At 32.5% G+C, this 23,431-nt stretch overlaps 2 protein-coding genes and 1 long non-coding RNA gene across 7 annotated transcripts; 1 reads left to right on the top strand and 2 right to left on the bottom strand.

The window, feature by feature from the left end:
• Positions 1–341: 341 nt before the first annotated feature.
• LOC126926506 (titin homolog) lies at positions 342–17,720 on the bottom strand. 2 transcript variants are annotated; one of them, XM_050742800.1, is made up of 17 exons: positions 17,019–17,720; positions 16,649–16,928; positions 15,687–15,871; positions 15,362–15,558; positions 8,443–15,281; positions 8,145–8,359; positions 7,773–8,076; positions 7,519–7,697; positions 7,247–7,436; positions 6,930–7,162; positions 6,454–6,853; positions 6,257–6,365; positions 5,775–6,120; positions 5,647–5,691; positions 5,452–5,568; positions 5,291–5,393; positions 342–5,212 (listed from the first exon to the last, which is right to left on the bottom strand). In XM_050742800.1, exons 2-17 carry the CDS (start codon positions 16,791–16,793, stop codon positions 3,138–3,140), a joined length of 11,682 nt encoding a protein of 3,893 aa, XP_050598757.1. In that variant the 5' UTR covers positions 16,794–16,928; positions 17,019–17,720; the 3' UTR covers positions 342–3,137. The 2 variants fall into 2 exon arrangements, with proteins under 2 accessions (XP_050598757.1, XP_050598756.1); XM_050742799.1 differs by having other exon boundaries at positions 16,649–17,720.
• Positions 17,721–18,141: 421 nt separating this feature from the next.
• LOC126926536 (uncharacterized) lies at positions 18,142–18,478 on the top strand. Of its 2 annotated transcripts, none has more exons than XR_007714670.1 (2): positions 18,142–18,285; positions 18,351–18,478. It is a non-coding gene; the product is annotated as an uncharacterized LOC126926536 (long non-coding RNA). The 2 variants fall into 2 exon arrangements; XR_007714671.1 differs by having other exon boundaries at positions 18,160–18,292.
• A 285-nt stretch (positions 18,479–18,763) lies between these two features.
• On the bottom strand, positions 18,764–23,217 carry LOC126926501 (GA-binding protein subunit beta-1). 3 transcript variants are annotated; one of them, XM_050742792.1, is made up of 8 exons: positions 22,864–23,217; positions 22,366–22,468; positions 22,130–22,288; positions 21,864–22,061; positions 21,460–21,796; positions 21,101–21,376; positions 20,746–20,978; positions 18,764–20,660 (listed from the first exon to the last, which is right to left on the bottom strand). In XM_050742792.1, the coding sequence occupies exons 2-8, from the start codon at positions 22,426–22,428 to the stop codon at positions 20,403–20,405; spliced, it is 1,524 nt and encodes a 507-aa protein (XP_050598749.1). In that variant the 5' UTR covers positions 22,429–22,468; positions 22,864–23,217; the 3' UTR covers positions 18,764–20,402. The 3 variants fall into 3 exon arrangements, with proteins under 3 accessions (XP_050598749.1, XP_050598748.1, XP_050598750.1); XM_050742791.1 differs by having other exon boundaries at positions 20,746–21,023; positions 22,864–23,213; XM_050742793.1 differs by lacking the exon at positions 22,864–23,217 and having other exon boundaries at positions 20,746–21,023; positions 22,130–22,299; positions 22,366–22,828.
• Positions 23,218–23,431: the final 214 nt, after the last annotated feature.

Below are 23,431 nucleotides of genomic sequence, written 5' to 3'. Positions count from 1 at the left end.
AATAATTATAAAAAGAACAAAATGTATGTATATATGTATATACATAAATTGTGTGTGTATATATATATATATATATATTTCAGGGCATTGTATGAAATAGATTATATGCAATGTTGCAATATTGTTTCCGTTTTAAATGAAGGAATTATTGACATATTAAATTAGTATATAATGCACACATCTCGATCTTTGTATTAAAATAAATAATTAACTTGTAATATGTGTATATTTATAATATTAAAATTTTGTATTATTATAGAATAATATGATTAGAAACAAGTAAATAAATTGTTTTTCTATAAAATGCATTAAAATTTAGCGCACGGAAAAAAGAAAAAACATTTTCTGATATTCAATATATTGAATTTTATTACAAAATGTATTTAGGCTACAACATGTAATATAATAATTGCGTTTGGTCTAGACCCTTACGAAAAAGAAAAGCTAAACTGCACCACATTTACTGTTGTCTTGCTAAGACACTTCGTTCGTTTACGTTTCAAGGAAACATTTATAAATGCGAAAAAGTTTGGTACATGTATGAAAATGAAGTACCTCTTTTTAAATTGTATGAACCACGTTTAATACGTTTATCCAGTTTTGAGATCGAATCATTGTATTATCATAAATATATCTTGCACGAGCTATACGAATTTCTCTAAATGCGGACATACCATGCATAAAAGCAATATAAATGTATATGAATATATATATACATATCTTTTAAAAAAATTCATTTCACTTCCCCTCTGTTTCAATTTTTTGTTTAAAGGATAAAAAACAAGTCTTCGGACATATTGAAAAGCTTCAATCTTTTTTCTTTTTCTTTAATATAAATACGCATGATCATTGTATTATGAAAAATTAAATCTCCAATAATATTTTACAATACAATGAATGCTTTATATGGTATCAATAACCATTCGAGCATTTGTGAGAGAACTTACATTACATATTCGCATTTTCCTTGAAGCGCACCCTAAGAACGAATGGTCCGAAGACACATGTTATATTTAAAGAAGACAGTAGATTGTACATTAAACAATATACAACTGAAATATATCGTATAGATGTAAAAATCATAAAATTATCGGTAGTAAACTCTCTATTACAATATACGGCGTGTTGTAATGTGTGTATATAATCGTTCAAATTCGGTTGTTAAACGTTCGACGAAGTAAAGGAAACTATCCCAAGCAGCTAATCCTAAGATAATGATTTCCTTTTTTTTATTTATATAACTTCTATTTATATTAGGTATGCACGTACTTGTGATAACTAAACAGATACATGATGATTCTTTGTGACGCAAAGACACTATCAGCTTTGCGGATCGATCAAAGAGCAGGAGGCTGTTGTATGTAAAATGAAAAATGAATGTTAACAAATATTTTATATCTTGATTATTATTTTTATCATCTTTTTTTTTGCACGTAATCGTATCTGTTCAGTGAATCACTTAATCCAATTAATTTCGTTTGTATTCATTTCTTGATCAAAGCAATATTCCTCGAATATTAATATCTAAGAAGTGAATTCAATGAATAGTTTTCTCAAAGCTGAACTGCATTTACGAACAGCTTTGAACTTGGGGTCTAGTTCATAATGATTTCTAATAGTACGAAACATTCCTTTTTTTTTATTAGTTCTTTACATGTTGTTATTATTATTGTGTGTATATATATATATCTTTTATTTATGTATATATATATTTTTTCTTTTTTTAAAAAAGCTTGAAATATATCTTAAAAAAATTTTCGGGAAAAAGAGCGGATGTAGAAAAAATAAGAAACAAGAAAACCATTTTAGTCTTTGTCAACAATGTTGAACGTATTAAAAAAAAAAAGTCATATTCACAAATATATAGCTACATATAAACGTATTTATATGCATGTACTTTTAATTGCACTCGATAATAAAATAAAAATTTCTTTCGTTAAGTTATTTCCCCGATTATCTACACACGCTTAACGTCAGTTTCGTTAAATTTCTTTTCTCTCACTTTCTTAGAATTGGACTTAGCAGCCTCCTGTTCTCTAATATAACTATATCCAAATGTTTTATTCTTTTATTATAATTATCAAGTAAAATTTGTAAAATACAATATACATACTACCTATCATAAATTCTTAATTTTTCTTTATAAATAATTATAGTAGTAGTCTTCACACCATTTGTTAATTTATTATAATCGGATGCCGTTCCTTTCGTTTTAATTTAAATATTACATTTGTGCCCTTTGCACTAATTCATTTTATAGTATTCTGCGTGACTGTGTATATATAATACATATAATATAATCTAAAGGACTTATTGTATTTACATATATACATGTAACAACGGCGCATAGTCCGAATTTGTTAATTTTTCTCCTGATTGCTACTAAGATCGACTTTTTCAACAGCAAACGTTTATCTGGGAGAGGACATCTACACATCTACAATGGATTCGGAAGTAACTGTGCACAAATTTCATGTGTAAATACTAATGGATGTTTAGTTAAAATTCTGGTCAGATCTTTGTATAATCCTTTCTCTAGTAACACGCAACTTCCGTTGCTACTAGCAGCTGGTCTCGTTTGCTTCATATAAATTTAATCAAACTTGAACTAATTACAAAAAGCTTACAACATTTAGGAAATAGGCTCCATTGTTAGTGATTAATATTTTTTTCCTTATTCTCGCTTGGCCAACCTCGGATTTGGTTTTGGTGGCTTTCTTTTTTTCTTTCTATTTCGAAAGTATAAATGTTTTGAACAACTGTTTGCTTAAGAGGTCGAAGAGGAAGACAATTCTAATTCTATGCCTTTTTCCTTACGTTTTAAAACAGTACAATATGTGTATAAAATAATGTTAGAACGTACATCATCATATGTTATGCAAATACTCTTTCTTTCATCATTATTTCAAACATTCCAATGCCCCAACACATATATGTATAATATATATAAAGTAGATATAAATGTATATCTACTTTCTTTTTGTATTTACGATTACATTACATCTTGCTAGCTTTTTTTATGTTTCTCTTGTACTTGTCCCTCTCGAGCAAAAGTTGCGATCTTACCTGACCGTTAAAACACCATTTGTTAATGCACCCTATATAAAGTTTCAGGGTTGGCCAAGATCTCACTCATGCTACGAATCAAGATCATCTTCTCTCTGGCTACTGAAGTATGATACTAAACCGCCAAATTCTCCAGAACCTTCTTCATCGTACTGTTTGTTTCCAGTACCAGCATCGTTCGCATGCGCTTGCTGTTGTGGTGGAGGCTGAGGGGGAGGCGGGGCTTGAATGGGTGGTTGATTATCCGCAGGAGATGAAAAGTGATCCGCGGGATACGGAGATCCTTGATATGCGGCTGCATCATCTGCTGTGGACATTGGCGGTGGTGGTGGATAGGCACCATAATGATAATTAGGAGGAGGGGGAGGGTGATACGGTGAAAAATTACCAGGTGGTCGATTAGGAGGTGGTGATGGTTGTTGCATATTATGATTAACCGGTGATGCATTAGTGAAAGGCGGCATTTGATGTCTAGGGCCCATTGGATTATCTGCAAACCTGGACATGGGAGGTGCCCCTCTGACATATGGAGGAGGTGGAGGAGGTGTAGGACCACCTTTTGCTAGAGGACTTCCGGCAGCTGGTGGAATCATTGCAGGTCCAGGGCCAAGTGGAGAACTACGATCTCGATTGTTGATCGATATCGGTCCACCACCTGATGGAGAAGGATCCATTGGATGATGCGGCGTATGATATATTTGCGGACCAGGTACCCTCATTCTCATTGGCGGAGTTCCTGATCTTACAGTAGCAAAATGAGGTGGTATAGAAGATTGTCCCGCTTGTCTATATGGAGAAGGTATTCTTCCACGTGGTTGCATTTCGTAACCTGTCCTAGGTCCGCCCATTATTTGACCTCCAGCGTTTGGTCCACCGAAGTATTTGTGTCCCATTGCTGCAGCTGCAGCGGAGAACGATTGTGGACTACTCGATACAGGTTGAGATTGAAGCATCCTGGTGATAACGGAAGACTGTTGATTAGGTGGCAACGACGGATAAACAGACTGTGAAGTCGGGGTTTGCGAAGAAGGTGGTCCTTGTGTTGTAACAACGCCAGCAGGTGGTGTGGACGGAGCGGAACCAGAGGTGCTACTACCTGGTGTAGGAAGTACATTCGGGATTTCAGCAGGTTTCATCTCCGAATTAGAATCAGTGCCCATTCCAATTAAACCAGCCTCAGCAGCAGCTTTTGCCGCTGCTTCCGCAGCTCTAGCTGCTTCCAGCGCAAGAGTCTTTTTACCCTTACCACGTCCCCTTCTTTTAGGTTTCATAGGCGATCCATCGGGATTAAAAAGTTGTCCATCTGGTCCCGTCATCATAGGAATGTGTCCTTCGCCTGTTCTTTCCGCATCAGGAGTCATAATCGCTGACATATTGGGAGCGATATTAGATGGTATGGTAGTTACCAAGTTTTGTGGCACGCTGGCAGATAAAACAGTGGTGTTTAAATTCGGAGCGCCATCTCTGCGCATTTGTTCTGCAAGAATTTCGGCTTTACTCCGACGGCCTCTCTTTTTCTTCTTTGGTACATCTCCATCAGTTCCCTCTGGCGCGTTAGGGTCTCGTTGCCTCTCAGCTGCCAATATTTCTAATGCTTTTAAACGCGCCTTTTCTAATTTTTTTGCTTCTCGTTCTTCTTTCTTCTTCTTTTTTGCTATTTCGATAGCTGCAAGTTCTAACTGTCGTCTGCCGTATTCTTCATCCTCCATCATCATTTGTTCTAATTGTTCGTCATCTAAGTCAGCTAGTTCACCTGCTCCAAGTCCCGTTAAGGAACCTTCTGGCACATCTCCGGTGAAAGAACCTGCTACCGACATAGCCGTACTGGTTAAACCTACATTCTCTGAAAGATTATCATCAAGTTTCGTATCTATATCTCCCATAGGATTATCTATGACATTCGCCATGATATCTTTCTCGCCATCTTGATCATCTCTTCTTTGGATAACAGAACTGAGCAAAAAGTTTTGTTTACGTGACTTGTTTTTACTTCCAGGTTTCGGACCAGGCTTTTTTCTTTGTTTTGGTGTTCCATCGTTTAACATTTTCCGTTTACCACCGGGACTCTTGCTTTTCCTAGGTTTTCTATTTTTTGGCGATTTAGTTTTAAATTTATGACCATCTTTTTTTGGATTATAAATATCACCTATAAGGTGATATTATATGTTAATTCATATTTCTACATTTATATTCTTAACATTAATATGCTTTTTTCTCAATTTACCTGAATCTGAATCTTTCTCAGCATCTTCATTTAAATCTTCGCCCTCATTTACAACAAATTCATCTTCACTTTCTCCCGTTTTTCTTAATGCCTTTTTTAGCTCCTATAATATTACATTCTTTTATTTCTAAACTCCTATGTTATATAACATTATGTATTACCTCTTCGCTATCTGATGCCATTTCTTCTTGGTAATTAATCTTTTTACCGCGAGTTCGCCTACTTAATATTTCTTCTTCTTCTGGTTTATTTTCATCCGGAAGGCCACCGTATATAATCTGAAAATATAATTAAGTTTAAATTAAAAGTTTGTTATTATATATTAAAGTAAGTAGAATAAGATAAATTTAACATACTTTTCTTCGAATTGTTGGTGTCTTCTTTGTTCTTATTACATTATCCTGTGATAAATTGAGGAAGGGCATGTATATTAAAAAAATAATGAAATACAATTATTTCAAACAGATTATATCTATAATCTTACCTTCTTCTTTTTTTGTTGCGTTATTTCTTCAAGTGGTAGAGTGGCAGGTATACCAGATATTTCAGAGTTTATTTCTGGTAGTTTTATATCTTTTATCTGGTTAATATGTTTGTCTTCATTATTTTCATTTAAGTTATCAAGTTTGACATCTAATACATCAGATATTATAGATTCGTTGTTTTCTAATTGTGGTTGTATCTCACACGACATTTCGATTTTTGATTCGTCATTTGATTCTTCCGTTTCGCTTTGGTTGTCAGACTCGATTATACGTTTTCTTTTCTTTTTCTTTCTATTTTTCGTCTTCGGCAATGTTTTATACCTAGATGTCGATACGTTCCTACTTCTAAAAGAAAATTTAAGAGTGAAACAATTTTAGAATTGAGCAAAGAATGAACTAATCATAAATTAGTAATAATATTATTTAGTAATACTAATACTATTTAGTAATAATAATATAGGATAGAACAATAGTATCTTACTTTTTTTTCCTCTGTCGCCATGAATTATCGCTATCTTCGTTATCTGAATCCCATGTAGACCGAGATTTTTTTCTTTTTGGTCTATCGCTTTCTTCACTGTCGTCATTTACTACAAAATGTTTATTATTACAATTTTTTTTCCTCATATAATAATATTTATTCTAATACTAGTCAAAGAATTGATTCAGTATACTTACTAAAGTCTTCGTAACGCGTAGTTCTGGCTCTAGTGCTTCGTCGTACGGATCTCGAATCTCCTTTTCTACTACGTCGTTTTACGTCAGCAAAAGTGCTTTCATCGGAAGATGTTATATGGTCATCAAAATCTTCTTCCTCTTCAGAACTCGTACCTTTAAAATCTTCATCACTTTCAGGATCATCTTCGCTGCTTATATCAAGACTATTCAGCTTACGATGTTTCTTACGCGACAAGAATTTCTTTACTACTCCTTTGTGTTGTTCTTCTTCTTCCTCATCAATACCATCCTCACATTCCATCTTATACTCTTCATCGCTCTCTTTTTCTGATTTTTTGTCAACGTCATCTTTACCTTCTGGAGCTTCTTCAGTGTTTAATACTTCATTCTTAAAATGCAGCTAGAAGCAAATTTTTATTGAAAAATTTAACATAACATAAAATTAAGTAAAAATATGTAGTAATAGTTTTTTTTACTTGCGCTTCTTCTTTTCCCGCATTCACTATAGTTGCAATATCTTTTCCTCTTCCTTGATTTCCAGCTCCCTGAACTGCTTCTACTTCGTCTTGGATTGCAGCATTGATCATGGCATCATAGTCATTAAATTTATATTTGTTAGCGGAACGTCTTTCACGTAACTGATATACAGGTTCACTTTCTTCACTACTAGATGTTTCTGTACTTGTCGAAGATGATGCTGATGAAGATTCTATAAAAGATACAAGATATTAATTAAAGATAACAAAATTAATTAAAGATAACAAAAATGAGTAGCAAAAAGACCAAAGATTACCATTATCAGATTCTTGGCTAGAGGCTTTTGATCCTTTCTGATGACGTTGTGATTCATTTTTGTGAAGAACATTATCTAGACTTATACCAACAAATGCTAGTCTCTTCTTTCTTAAAACTTCATTTTCATGTCTTTTAGTCAATTGATCGTACATTTTTAAGCTTTCTCTTAATTTAATCACTAGCAAGTTCTAAAATAAAATATTAATTTATGACACAATTTTTTTTAAGTAAATAGCTTATTCAACAAGTATGCTGAGATTAAAAGCTTACATGCTGACATGGAGGACAGAACCAATCACCCTCTGGTATTAACATGAGAGCAGGTCTCAAGCAAGAACAGTGCCACCCTTTATCGCAAGAATCACATAAAAGTATCCATTCTGGATGATCTGCCTTACCACATTTTTGACAAGCATACTCATCATCTGCTTCTTCAACATCACTTTGAGCTATAATTAAACAATGTTGATATATCGGAATACAATTTAGTGTTTTTTTTAAGTTTGTAAATAATCATGTAATACCTTTTTGCGCAGTTCTTGCTCTTCTTAATGGCTCTGATTCTTGATCTTTTTCAAGATCACTTTCGGGCGAAAACTCATGATCGCTTTTAAAAAGCAGAGATCCTTCACTTTCTATTTCGTCTTCTTCATCCTCTTCTTCATCATTCTCATTTTCATCATCACTACTAGAACCTGAAGAACTCTGCCATGGATTTGCTTCATTAAATTTAGCAGACATTTTCTTCTTTTTCCTTTTTCTACGTTTCTTTTTAGATTTCTTTTCTTTCTCTATTTCTTTTATTGCGATTTCCTCTTCGCTTTCAGGCTAAAATTACGATAATTATATAATATGTTAATATCAAATGTACAATTAAGCAAAATAAAAAAATATACCTTTGATTTCTTCCGCTTCTTTCTTTCCACTGAATCTTTTTTGTCTTTTCTTTCATTTGAAGTCTCTTCCTCAATCCTTCGTCTATCTGCTTCTTCTTTAATTTTTAATTGTGCTATTCTTCTAGACTGCCTTACAGGTGTTTCATCTTGAGTTAATCCTGTTTGTGTTTCAGGAACAATATCTCTACCTACCTCTAGGCCCAACACCATTTTTCCTATGAACAATATTTTTCTAGATAGTAAATTGTATGTTATCTGCGAAATATATAAACATATAAAAGGAGAAATAAAAACTTACTTTTCTTTCGTTTTTTCTGTGAAATTGGTGTCATATTTAAAGAATCGTTATTGCTTGGTGTTTCATCAAGATGGATCTCAGATGATACCTCAGAAGTTTGAATACTCTGAAATTCAGAATGTTTTGGTCGAGTTGAACGTCCACTTCCTCTATAACGCCTTCGTCTTCCTCTAGGACGTCCTCTTGTTTTCCTTCCAATTGCAACCGAATGAGTAGTACTTTGATCATCGCTGACATCCTTAACTTCTTGATCTTCTGACTTTTCAGGACTACATTTTGCAGCCTCGTCTTCTGAACTTATTGTTACAACGCGATTTTCCTCCACAGACTTTCGCAATTGCTTATCAGGTATTCGTTTCGCATGTAATTTTATTCTTTTGCCTCCTATTATTTCTTCATCATTTTGTTTTGCAATTATATCTTCAGAATTTGATTCATGGGAACTATTACGTCGCTTACGAGATACTCTTGGTGATTCAGTGGAATCCAGTTTCCATCCATCATAAACGAGTTCAGATACGTGTTTAACCCGTAAGCCTATTTTTGGAGCAGAGATATCACTCTGCTCATTATCGTCTAATTTTTTAAAAGTATCATCGTCAGTACATGCTAAAGGATCCATTTCCACGGGAACTGTACTGAATAAATTTTCATTGTCTACTTCCATTGAATCGTCAGATGATACAGAGACTGTTTTCACTTCGATACTTTGAATTTCTGAGTTCCCTTTTTTCTCGTCATTTTCGTCGTTATGTTCCTGCGCAACTTTGTTCAACACGATGTCCGCTGTATTAGATATTGTGCTGTATTCATGTTTTGTTAAATGTTTTGTGGTACTATTAGATACTATATCCCCACTTATTTTATTTTCATCAATTTCTACTTGTTTAAAATTATCCAAATTTTGACCCAATTGTACTTTAGAATTTGTTAAGTCTTCTAATATTTGTTCATTGGATTCTATATATGGAGATTTAGATTTTAATGAAGGAACATCTTGAATATCAGAAATATCGCTCAATCTCTTACTAGTTGCCTTCTTAACATCGTTTATGATTGTCGCTGATTCTGATGTAGTTTCTTGGGTATTAAAAACTGCTGATTTATCATTTAAACTAGAGACAGTATTTTCAGGAAGGGATTCTGTACTTTTATTTATAACATGAAATGATTCGTTATGCTTCTCATGGTTATCTGTAACACTCAAATTCTCTGATTTTTCAGATATAAAATTTACAAATTGTAGGTTATCCGTAGATTTGAAATCTTCTGGTATAGTTGAAATATTATTTTCATATATTTCTGATTTATCTATACCTGAGGATATATTGTCAAATTTATCAAGTGGTAAAATATTTTGTACAGAATGAATGGTTATATTATTTTCAGACATATCTTTATTAAAATCTCCTTCATCATGTAAATGTGTAGCAAATTTATTGTCTTTATTACTAAATCCTGAAAATTCTGTCAATTTATTATATGATTCTATGATTGAAAATTCTTCTGTAACATGTTCAACTTCTTTATTTTTAATAAATTTCATATCATTATCAAAACTCGTTATTAATTTTTCTTCCATAGGTTTTACACATTGCTCTTTCAAGCTCTCACATGATATTTCTTTCTCAACATCATTAAATTCAATGTCTTCATTTGTTTGTTTTTGAGTTTTAATTATGTTTATAGAATTTATTGTTTCAGAATCATTTCTTCCTTCAGAAATCGTATTCATGATTTTGTCTGAAACTTGAACTAAACCATCATTTTCACTTATTTCGCCTATTACATTGTTTGTTTTAGTTAATGCTGAATTTATATTTTCTTTATTCACTAGCTCAGTTTCAGAAACGATTGGTGAAACCTCCGCTTTTATTAATTCTGCACTATTACTTTCTGAAATATTAATATCTTTTTTCTCATTTATAATTAATTTTTCATTTAAATGAAATTGACTAACAATGCAGTTATATTCTTCTTCAATTATTTCTTTGTTAGTTATCTTCATCTCTTTATATTCAGCTTCTTCGTTTTCCATTTTTTTAAAACTATTTTCTGACACTAATTCTCTTCCTTTTTTATTAGTAACTGCATTCTGTAATTCTTCAGACAATTCTTCATCCTTTGTAATTAATTTTTGAACTGTTTGTTTTATTTTTTGTTCATTACTAATCATTGTTTCTTCTTCTAAATCTGTAAACAAGTTATTTTTATTTTCAATTGTTTCTCTTTGAGGACTCTCAAAAGCATTATTACTGTCATCATTGGAATCACTGCTCTCATAATTTGCGACTAAAGACTGTTTCATTTTGTCTGGTTCTTGCAAATTCACAGGATTTATGTCTGTTTGATTCAATTTTGGTTCGTCTGTCTTTGATTTTTCAGTAATATATTCTTGCTGAGTATTATTTGCATTTTCTACAGTATTATTTGTAGAATTTAACTCTTCATTTTTTACACTAGTGTCTTCAATATGTTTTATAATATAATCACATTGATTCATATTACTTTTTTCATCCTGTTCAATCATCTTTTCATCTTCTGAAATTATAGGCTCTATCATGCTATCAGATTTTTGCTGAATGTCTACATCATTGACATCTTCTGTTTTTTCCCTTTCAACAACAGTACCAAATTTATTTGTTTCATCAGAAGATGAACATAGTTCCAACGAAATACTACGTGTATCTCCATATGATAAGTTGTCATCAAAACATTCTTTTTCTTCATTTAGTTTAAAAAGTTCATTATCAGACTTTGACAATTTATCATTAATAGTCATATCTTTATTTGAATCTTGATCAACACAGGAACTTCGGTTTTCTAATGTTTCAATGTCAACTATATTAGATACAATCATTCCTCCTTCAGCTTCAACTGTATCAGATTTAGATGGTTTAAAATTATTTGTGTCAGGTACTGTCTCTGCTAATACATTGTAAATAGAACATTCATCTTTAAAGGAAAATTTCTCGGAGTCTGAATGCACTTTAGCGCTTTCGTGAATCGAAGTCTTGTGAGTGCAACTACCATCTGAGCTACTTATTGTAGGAACTAGCGAATCTTTGTTACATTGTTCAATTAATTCCGAACTAGTAACAGTAAAATTGTCTGTTAAATCTAATTTGGTATTAACAGGCACAGAATTTTTGATAAATGAATTAACTGAAATTTCGTTTTGTTCTGAAATTTCTATCTTTTTACTATTTTTAATGCAATTATGTGCCAAATGTACGTCAGAATCAGTCAAAATTTTCATGTTCTCATTATCAGGGTTTATTAATTGCTTTTCTTGATTATGAAATTCTGGGATATTATCATTTTTATCATTTTGTTTAGAACTTTCAACAGATAAGTCAAATTCTTTCTCAGATACATGTTCCATTTCTTTTTCTGCTAAACTATCTACTTCTTGATAAGTGGAAAATTCTTCCTTACTTGTACAACCTAATTCTGAATTTTGAGCAAAAGATGAACATGAATTATTAACAAATGTTGTATCTGTTTCTAACTCACTTTTTTTAAGTGTTGATATATCAGATGATTTGCAATCAGCTTCACCTTTAGAACAAAGAATTGGAGTTTTTACAGTTTCATCAGTGTCATTTTGTAAATCTGATATTTTATTCTGACTTCTTGCTTGTTCTTCTAATGCATTATTTTCTGCTGTTGATATCTCCAATTGCATAGATTCAATATCTGAGTCGAACTGTACTGTAGATGGTGTTACAATTGCGTTCTCAAGCTTTATATTTGCATCTTGCATATTTGTATCATTCGTACTGTGAGGTTGTGAAATTATGCCTGATATTTCTGTTTCTTCAGATTTTGTATACTCGTTTTTTGTATTTTCACTGCTAGTAATAGAATCCTGTACAATAGATTTAAAATTTTCTTCTTTTGATTCAGAACTAGACAAATCTATTTCTGTCTTTTGTATTGCACAACGTCCTCCATCTATAGAATATTTCAAAGGAACTGTTTCTTCCCATATATTAGTTGATTCTCCAACCTTTTCTATTTTATTCTTATTATCATCTTCACGAAGTGGACTATTACTTGTAGGTGCATACGAATTTATTTTTAACGAGTTATTATTCATTTGAGTTACGCCAAAATCGTCTGACGTATAAGAAGTAATTACATCTTCCGCTGGTTTGGAGGAAGAAACACATTCATATTGCAGTGTATCAGATTTAGATTCTATAGTTGTTGAAACTGTATGATCAGATGGTGACTCAAATACTTCTGCTCTGGAAGTGTATGAAATACAATTAGGACCAAAAAAAAATCTTGGTGGTGATGCAGATGCTGGTTTGCATTCATTATCTACTTTTTCTGCAGTATTCGTCTCGTGTGAAGTTATACTGTCGGAATCACAAACATTCTCAGCAGCATCTTTATTACTTACTGACTGAGTTGTGGGTGTAATTTCTGGATAAAATTCAAGCGTTTCTGACGTATCTGCTTGACATAAGGAAATAGACGAATCACACTGCATAGAATCTTGAGAAACAGGACTTAGTTTTTGCCTCAAGGAATTTCCTTCTGTGTTCTGTGAATTTTCGGCTTCTACATTTCTTTTTTGTGAAGTTGAATTTTCATTACTTACAGAATTTCCATCTATCTTAACATCTTGATTTTTATTAGAGGAATTTTCACATTCAATTTCATTTCTTTTCTGTGATATGTCTTCTTCATTTGATATGATACTACTGTCACATTCTGGTTTTTCTTCTGGTTTTCCAACATCCCATCTCGATATCCTTTTTACAGAACTATTCGAATTTTTTGGTATTATTTGAATGCCCAATGATGGTTTGAACTTGGACTTTTCTTGTGTTGAACCTACAGTTTGCCGATTACTTCTTACATTAATACTTGATTGCGGATAATTTCTGTTTAATTTTATGGCATTTTTACTTGTTATTAGAGATCCAGTAGACACTTCGTGTATAAGGCTATCTTCGCCTAAATTTTTACTCGACAATAGAGAAGAAGTAGCAGAATCAGCTTCGTTTTTTGATTCGTTGCTTTCTTTATTGTCAGTTGATGCATCCTCACCAGGATTACCTGTCTGACACTCTTCACCAGATCCTTCCCCATAAAAAAAAATTATGGGCTCTTCTACAGCTTCTCCAAGAGCAGGATTAACTGCATCACAATCACTACCAGATCCTTCACCTTGAATCATTATCATTGGTTCCTCAATGGATTCACCAACTTCATCTCTCCAATTACTACTCATTATTGATCTCTTATCTATGGAACTTCTAATTGGTATTACATCTGCTCTTATTCTCTTTAATATGTCTTGTTGCATATCATCTCCTTCTAATGGACGTTTTATCGGTGTAGGATTCATTCTTAGAGCCGTAATTTTACTCGGATCTGGAAGTATGGTATAATTTGGTAATCTGTGATCTTCTTTATTAGATATTCTCGAAGCATTATGATATGAAGCAGGAGACATATCGTAACCAGGAAATGACATTTGTCGTTTACTTAAATCTGCTACCATGCTATGATTACGCATCATCACAGCCCGAGCATCATACGGTAAATTTGTAACTTCCGGTTTGTTTATCTTCTTCGTACTGAGGTCCATTTCTCTATGTTGAAAATCTTGCGCCCTATATCCGGCAGAAGGTAAATCGATAGTTTTGTTAAATTTTCGACTAGATAAATCGATTCCAGAGAAATCCATTGGCCTGTTTTGCTCGTTCGTGTTCTCCCATCCTCTTGGTGATGTCGACAAATCCATACCTCTATGTTCTCTAAGCGAATTCACTTTATCTATCTGACTTCTTGCACAAAAATCTTGTGGTATTCTATCATCATCTCCATTTATTATATTTCCCACAATACTTCCCGATCGTGCTAGGTTTTCAGCAATTTTCTCTAATGATTTTGCTCCACTTGGCTTTTCAAGTTTTTCAGATTGCATCCTCACAAGGTTCGCAGCCAGTTGATCTATTGGCTTCACAGACAATTTATTATGAGTTGTTGGCATGTCAGCAGAAGTAAAAAGAAAACTATTTTTATTAGATAACTTGTCTAGTGATTTCATAACTTGATCTGCTGAATCTTCATATTTCTTTGTTATATTCAATGTATGTGTTATTCCAGTAATTACTTTTTCTTCGTGTATTTGTTTCATTTCGGAAACATTTACTAACTTAAGAGGAGATGTAATAACAGGTGTTTCAATTGATTTAAGAGGCACTGATTCTTCAGAATCAATTTTTGAATTACTCACTATTGTATGCTCTTCAGATTTGTATGTTTCTACAGGTTTAGTATCATTAGATACAATAGTAGTAACCATTGTTTTTTGAATAGTGCTTATTTCTTTCTCTTGTGATGAAACTGTTTCTTTTTCTGATAATGTATCAACCTTAGCATTTAATATTTTAAGGGGGCATGATGATAATAAAGGGGGTGTTTCAACAGGATTTGATTCTACCATCTCATTTTGTATTGTCTGCTGAGAATCATCTTCCTCTGTATTTTGTTTAGAACTTTCATCATTTGTCAATTCATCTTCACCATCCATGTCTTCCTCAGCATTACCAACCTCATTAATGTCATCTTGTTCTCTTTCATCCTCAAAATCTTCACCTCCACTCTTATCTAATTCTTTTTCATCAGATCCTTCCATGTGAATGCCATTTTCCTGTACAACTTCATCCTCCAAACTTGGTGATGTAGTTATTTGTCCCGTATCAATAATAGGTTTCTCAGAAATCTCTAAACTATTACTATCTTCATTAATTGGAATAGCTCCAATTTCTCCATTTGATAAGGTATTTATAAGATTAACTACTCCTTCTCGATCCCTAACAATATATTTAAAGACTTTAAAATAAAAATTTAAAATGTAAATAAAAAGAAATTCACATTTATATTGAACACATACTTAGCTACAAGTTCCCAATTTTCTTCATCTATATCTTCTTTATAAACCCTTATATTGCACTCTTCATCAAGTTGACACCAATAAGCTAAACCAGATTTATCTCTTCCTAAAGGTTCTACCCGTAATTCCTTAGCTGCTAATTTATTTACTTCATTTTTAAACTTTTGATTTAGGTCAAACTGTGTTTCTAAAAGAACCTGCAATGAAAAAACTTATGTAAAGAAAATTAGCATATATGATCATACAAATATAAAATTGGAAACATGAACATAAGCATTCTTTATCTGACATTTTACAATATATAATAGAATAATTATATTTATACTTTAAGTAGTCGTAGTTTAACAGCAATACGGGCTTTTTTGTAACCGAAACGTTCAAGTTCCCATCCATCTTGATTAGAATATGTATGACAGAATTTAACCAGTGCACGTTCCCATTTTTCTGGTGATACTGTTTTACGTGTTTTTCTTAATAATTTGATGTGGAGATCTATCAACTGTTGTGGTACTAAAAAAAAAACGACTGATTGTAAATAGAAATAAAAGCATGTATAGAAAGTATTAAATATTTATATTTTAGCACAAATAAAATTAAGAAATATCTTTGAAATATTTTCATTAGAGATATATTATTATAAAATTACAAAATTGTATGTAGTAACCTAAAATTTTTATTTACAAATGCATAGTCAATAAGAGGCTAACAGTAATTCATAAATCATTTTTATCATATAGTATTAGAGTCATTAAAATGTGTATTTTCAAATCATTAATTTGACACACGATTCATAACTCGTAATCACGTGTAACTGAGGTTGACAACAAGGGAGGTGGCAGCACATGAGAAAATAACAACAGTAGATAGTAAATTGAACTAAACTGTCAATAATAGCATTATTTAAATGAAATGATGAATTTGATACAAATAATTATCAATCACATATTACTAATTAATTAGTAAATTCTCTTATTGTTAATTGTTGCTACACAAAGTAAACAAATAAGAAGACAAAGATCTTTAAGAATGATGTGTAGAATTCCGATGAAAAAAAGGGGATGAAAACAACTATAAATTTAATGCTCGTGGTTGTTCAGTATAAAATAATTATTTGAAAGTAATATTTGAATTATAAAAAAATACGGAATAGCATAAAATTTGAGAACAAAACGCGAAATCGCGAAAGATAACTAATAGCACACGCGAGACTTTTGGCCCCGCGGGGGCGGGTCAATCATTCTCTCTCTCTTTTCTGCACATACACGTATGCATGCAGGTGTTACTCACCCTCCTGTGTGTTTTCAAGCATCTCTTGAAGGCGCGCAATATCAGGATAAATGATACCACAGGACTTGCCGAAGCACTCGAGAAACGAACAAATCACCGCGAAATTTGGGTCACTCGCGCAAGAGGCTTCGTTATCGGACGCCATTTTTCCGCCGCTTCTCTCTGGGCCCGTCGCCGCTAGGCGATATACTACGCTAGGCGACCTAACAACTCGTATCGCATTTTCGTCAAATTACTTTCGATCGTCACTGCTGTTTCACAGCACGTTTATAAAAAAAACCTGTTAACGTAGTTAAAAAAAAGAAAAACGACAGAAAATCAATGTTTTAGAACGTTCGAACACCGCTTCCCGCTTCGTTGCTTTCGTTACCTTGATTGTTCTCTACCTGCTCTACTCACACCCGCATCAAAACCACAAACGAACACGCGCGTCCGACAGAGACAAATGAAAACGATAAAGGACAGAAGCGAGAAAAAACACACGCGCACGTACTTGTATTGTTGTCTTAAACTCCCACTCTATTTTCGTATCGTTCAGACATTTAAGAAAACGAATACTTTCTCACGCGCCTTCTCTTCTTCGTTCACTTTACACTTTTCCACATATCACGATGCTTACCACAAACACACTTATACATACAAGTAAGAAGATCGTTGCGTCTCCCGAGTATATACAAGATGTGTAATGTGTGCACGCGCGCGCGCGCGCGCGCACCTTCGGGCGCAATAATAACGATGCACGTAATCGTGGGGGTATCGCCTTTCCTGGACGAACGTTATTCGTACCTCGCTGTTCTATCAGCGAGAATTGTTACTGTCGAATCACAGGGTATATTAGCAGCGCAGAAATAATAACCACCACAATGACAATGAAAACAGCCCCCTTCCTTGCACCACGGCGCACTGGACATCGCCTTCAGGTCCGGGCTACGAAACATTTGGAGGGTTCTCAACCTGCGTATGGCGCGGTACTCGAGTACCTGCTAAGCTTTAAGCCATCTCTACGAAATTATATCCTTTATCCATACTTTTTTATATTCTATCTTCATTAGATTTACTTGTCGTGTCATCTAGTATCGGATTACCGTTCCAATAAGCATAAGTTATTTATTTATACAGTCCATTTGTTCGGTGGTACCATTGAAATTCGATTATATTGAAAGAGCGCGAAAAGTTTACAGTAGAACGTCAAACGCACATTTCAAGGTTTCCCCGACCGACGCTGTCGCTCAATGACGTAGTTCTGCGTAGTTTCGTATAATTTCGAACAGCGGGAGTAACGATTCGATTAATCAGGACTAACCAGAGGAAATAGAATTATTGTTTTCTACCTATTACGTTCCTCTTGTGGACACTCGCGGATTTAACGAATTATCAAAACAAACCCGATTCTTAACGAATTGCACACGACATGTGTACTCTACTCCATTTAGATTCTGCCACACCGTTTATTGTAATTTTTACATGGCCTTATACTCTATGGTGCTATACATCAAACACAGTAAACACGCCGACGTTTCATAGCAGGCTGAGATTGTGCGACTGCTGCGATCGATCGCGAGAGTCAGAAACACGAGCGATGTATACCTATATGCAGCGTAGAGACAAGACTCCTTGTCGACACCATTATGTTACAAGTAAATGGTAAAAATTTCCTTTTAGTCGTAACAACTATTTTTAAATTATATTTTTCCAATTGTAGATGAAAGAATATTTCCGAGCAATAGTTTCGTTCCTTTCAACAGGAGGTGAAACGGAAATCCATTGAACAGATCGATAAACAAAGTTTTTAAAATATGAAACTTTGTGGTAGACGGTGCTGCCACGAGTACTTTCAAATCGATAGCGCGGGAGACATTTTCACAAGATTATCGATTATATGCTTGTTTTGTGAAAATATAAAACTTCGATTAACAATTTTGCAAAGTTGTCACGTGCATTTTGTATTTTATATAATTTAATTGTATCACATTCGTACAAGCATGGTATAATATATCTTGAATAATTATTCGGTATATATTATATATATATCTATGTTTATAAACCATGTTTATTGAATCGTTAAAAAAATTGAATCACGTTTTATAAAACAATATAACAATATAACAATATGAATAATTCGTGAAATATAAAATGTTTATTTTCGAGTGGAAGTTTACAACTTTGCATCAACAACTTCTATTATCATTATTGTATTATATAAACGTTCATATTTACAACATATATTAAAAAATCATAATATTGTGTAATTTGTTGGATTCAATAATATTTGACACTTGTTAATTCTTTTTCATACATTCTACATTTCGTCATTTGTACCTGAGTGGACTACTTTCTTTTTGTCTGCTGTACATTTTTCTATTTGTCGTTCTTAAGCTAGAAGTTTCAATTATTTAGGATTTCACTCGAATACATAGCACCATATAGACTGTTAAATAAACAAAGTAACCATTCATAATTTTGAATTATCTTTTAATTGGAAATTACTGATAAAATACTTGAAATGAAATCTTATTTGTACGAAAATATACAGAACGATAACAGTAGTTATCGAAATAATATGTAAATACATTTGTTAATCAAACTCTATTTTATATTTATATTTGCTTTCCACATTTTATGCTTTCGATAAACTGTCCATAAAAAATATCGTTTTTACTGATTGAAAATTAATTATAATTAATCAATACAATGTATTACAATTTTGAATCATTATGTTCCTCTGATTTATATATATATATGTAAGTGATATATACGATGTTTCTTGTCTGCTAAACATTTATAGCATTTTTGTTTTAGAAAATATAAAGAGATAGGTAATATTCATTATTTCAAATTTTGTTCATAAAACTTTTTATTTTGATAGAAATCTTCTATTTGTTTTATTTTTTATATAGTTCTAATTATTTAACGACATTATAGAATAGTTTCATAATTATTATGTGAGCTTAAAATATATATAAAAATTCACTATATATAAAATAGATCATGTATAATTTAAAAACGTATTTTATTGTAGTATTATTTATTTTTATGCTATTTTCTTAAAATTGCCTAGAAACGCGTGTTTAGTGGGAAAGTGATATAATCTCGAGAATGAAGAAAATACTGTTTACTGATAGTAATTTGTAATAAATGTAGCTAAAACAATAAATAATGTGTTTATTTTATTAGTGTGATGAATGTATAATTTAATGTAAAAAAATATTTTGGAGGTAGTAATATTATATTATGAAAGAGATTATAAGCAATTGCAAGATATTATGTGGAAAGCAAATTGATGCTTTGTATATATTTACATTTATTTTTAAAAAACATTTGTGTACTGTATAAATCAGACTTAATCACGCATTCACATACACACGTGCGTGCACATGCACACACACGCCCGCACGCACACATATAATATGCAGCTTTTAAAAAGCATGCATATATTAAATAATATAGGATTATGCCCTGTAATACGACCAACTCAGTTTTCTGATATAAATCAAGAGTATTAATAATACCGATTTAAAGAATCTTGTAAACTCGTAAAATAATCTATACGAAAGTAAGTAGTTAGTAACGAGAAGCTCGTATAAATACTACTATAATGCTTTGAGATAAGACAATGAGAAAATATATTAAAATATTAGAGTATAATTTTCAAATGAAATCTTGTACAAAGCTGAAAAGCCAGGGAAGATATTTTTTATATATAAAGGAGGGCTCAAGAAATGAAACATAAGATAAAATATTTACTTATACAAAATCACTTGGATGCCCTTTGTGCTGTAATAGTTTTAAGTTGCTGTTTATATATTTCAGCTTCTTCTTCTTTTTTTTGAAGCCGTTTACGATACTCAGCTGCTTGTCTTCGTGCTTCTGCTAATTGTCTATTCAGTAGCGCAATATCCATAACTGGTTCATTATCATGTGTTGGATCATCTTCGATAATTTCTTCTATATCATCGTCTAATTGTAAAATTATTGGTTCCGTCATTTTTGAGGGCGAATTAATGATTTTACTCTGTTAAAATCATTAAACATGAATATAATAAAAGTTATAAACATACGTTAATCTGATTGTTCTCATTTAATATCTGATTTCATACCTCTGATGGAGATATTAAGTTTTTAGATTGTGTAAGTGTTGATACAGGCGTAGTATTAGAAATTGAAGAAATGAACAATTTTCCAGCTTTATTATCCACAGAAGATCTTTTCAATATATTGGGTCCTCTGGATGTGAGTGTAGGTGTATTATGATTTAAAATTTGATCTGCTCTAATTGCTATCACTTTCCTAGGACTCCCTTTCTTTCCAGCTACATGAAGTCGTTTCATTCCTATTGAAGAATTTCTTGTTAAGTTTAGAGCAAGTTTACCTGCTTCTGTAAGAATAAATTATCAATGTCGATAAATATAAATATTTATAGCAAAATGTACATCTCATTAAAGTATTTTGTACCAGTTAAAACAACTGTTCTTCCACTTTCCATTGCATTTTCAACAATAGATGAGTCATTATCTACAGGTATCATTGTGATTCCATGTGCTTCTAATAACCTAAATTTTTTATTGATTCCCCCAATAGTTGTAATATCTTTACGTTTCTTGCTATTATTAATATTATTTATATCAGTAATTTCACCCACACCTTCGATTTCTTTTTCTCGATCAACATCAACATTTGGTCCAACATGAATTTGTTGAAAGATCATTCGTGGCTTTTTTCCCATTTGCACTATATATTTAATAAAAAGTAGTAGTACTATTAATCAAGTTTGACATTCAAAATCTTACTGATTAAAATATCAAGTGATATACCTTGTGTAATCTTTTTTTTTTGTTGTGAGTCATGCTGTGGAAATTCAAATTTATGTTGTTCTTCCTCTCTTTCAGATTCTAACTGTATTAAATTATGAGTTGCAACTTCAAGTTCTGCCGAATTTGCTTGATTTTGTTGATGTGCTCGAATACCTACAATTTCTCTTTCTTGTTGCAATATGTCTACTAAGTCTAGCCTATCATGTTCTAATGCGAGACTAATTGGTGTTTTGTCAAATTTACTAGTTGCATTTGCATCTGCTCCATGTTCTAATAAAACATGCATTACTTCTACATGTTCCCTTTCTACTGCCCAATGCAAAGGTGTCATTTTTAACTGCAAATGTTTTTTTCATTAAATATATGATACACGAAGTTTATTTTTACAATTTTATGTTAATTACCATATCTCTGCTATCGACATCTGCACCATAATTAAGAAGTAACTGTGTCATCTGATGATGGCCTTCATATGCAGCCATATGTAAAGGTGTTCTATCCACTTTTGTTCTTGCATCTCTCGAAATTCCTGCTCTAAGTAAAACCTCAGCAGTTTCTGTATGATTATTTTGTGCAGCAAAATGTAATGCACTTGTACCCAACTGTCAAAAAATATTATTTCATTATGAATTACTACATAATTGTAAAAGTTTATTATGAAAATATATACCCAATCCGTAGTGAATGGTGCACCTCTGCACATTAGGTCACGGACACTGTCAGTATCCCCATATTTTGCACTAAAAAGTAACTGCTTTCCTAATTCCACTATTGATAAGGCATCTTGAGAACGTGTTCGATGAGATACATCACAGGAAAGAATTTCAACCTATGAAGTATCTACAGATGAAATAATATGCCTAAAGAATGATTATATGAAACTGATTTATATGAAATTATACGTACAGGAATAAGGGTGTCTGAGTCCAGACCCTCAATATCATTAGTGCAAATACTTTCAGCTTGCATTTTTGTATATTTAACTCAATCCCCTTCTTTCTGATGCACGCTAAAATCAAACGATCCATAACAATTGATATCATTGGGACTTGTTTTAATATAAAAAGGGCTAGTTGTGACCATTCCATTTTTCACTCAGTAATTCGTCAGTGTTGTTCGACCTTGAAGTGCCGGGATCGAAAGTAGGTCGACAAATTAAAATTTGAAGATCAATTCGATAAAATTAACACGATTTATTTATTTTTGCCTACTTGTTCGGAAACGTAGCATGTATATTTTTCAAAATTTTCTTCAGTACAGGATGTTTTTATTTTGCCATTTCAGATTGTGAGGAACTTCCTGTTCCTGTTCATTAAACGGAAGTCCCATGCCATAGGCCCCGTGTTTTGTGCCCAAAAGCGATTCAAGTCGATTGTAAATAATATTGAAGAAAGTTATACTTACGACCAGTACATTATTCTTGCTTTTTAGCAATTTTTCCAACAATTTTCGAGCGCACACACTCACTTTGAGGAATTGTTCCTCCCCTCAGCCTTCTCGATTTACCGTCTTGGTAAAGTTTTATGAAAATGGCGACACCTTGGCGCCATTCCTAATATAATTTTATCATTGTTCTAAGCAGTTTTTGATGTTACTTCGGACGTATTTTTGTGGTTAGAGGTATCCTTTTATGTAAAGTTGTAATTTTTTTAGCGCATTTTAATTACTTTATTTGAAATGATACTGAATAGTAGTCAAATATGTTAAATAGAGCGTATTACAGCGCCACATTGTGGTACACGTGAAAAGTATCTTACATTAAACAGGTTAGGTGTATTAAATTCGAGTAAGGTTAGGTTATGTCGTAAAGTTTTACTCACAGTTGTATGCATACATAGCATTGTACATGGCTATGATCATATACACGTCGTGTATAGGACCGCGATTTTATTTGTAGAATGTGTTTCGAAATAGTTAAGTTGAAACATTATAGATAAAAAAAAGCGGAATAATTGTTGTAAAATGCAACATT

The sequence above is a fragment of the Bombus affinis genome, chromosome 18 (assembly GCF_024516045.1).
Source record: "Bombus affinis isolate iyBomAffi1 chromosome 18, iyBomAffi1.2, whole genome shotgun sequence".
Lineage (NCBI taxonomy): Eukaryota > Metazoa > Arthropoda > Insecta > Hymenoptera > Apidae > Bombus > Bombus affinis.
This window is presented reverse-complemented; position numbering and strand designations above follow the sequence as displayed.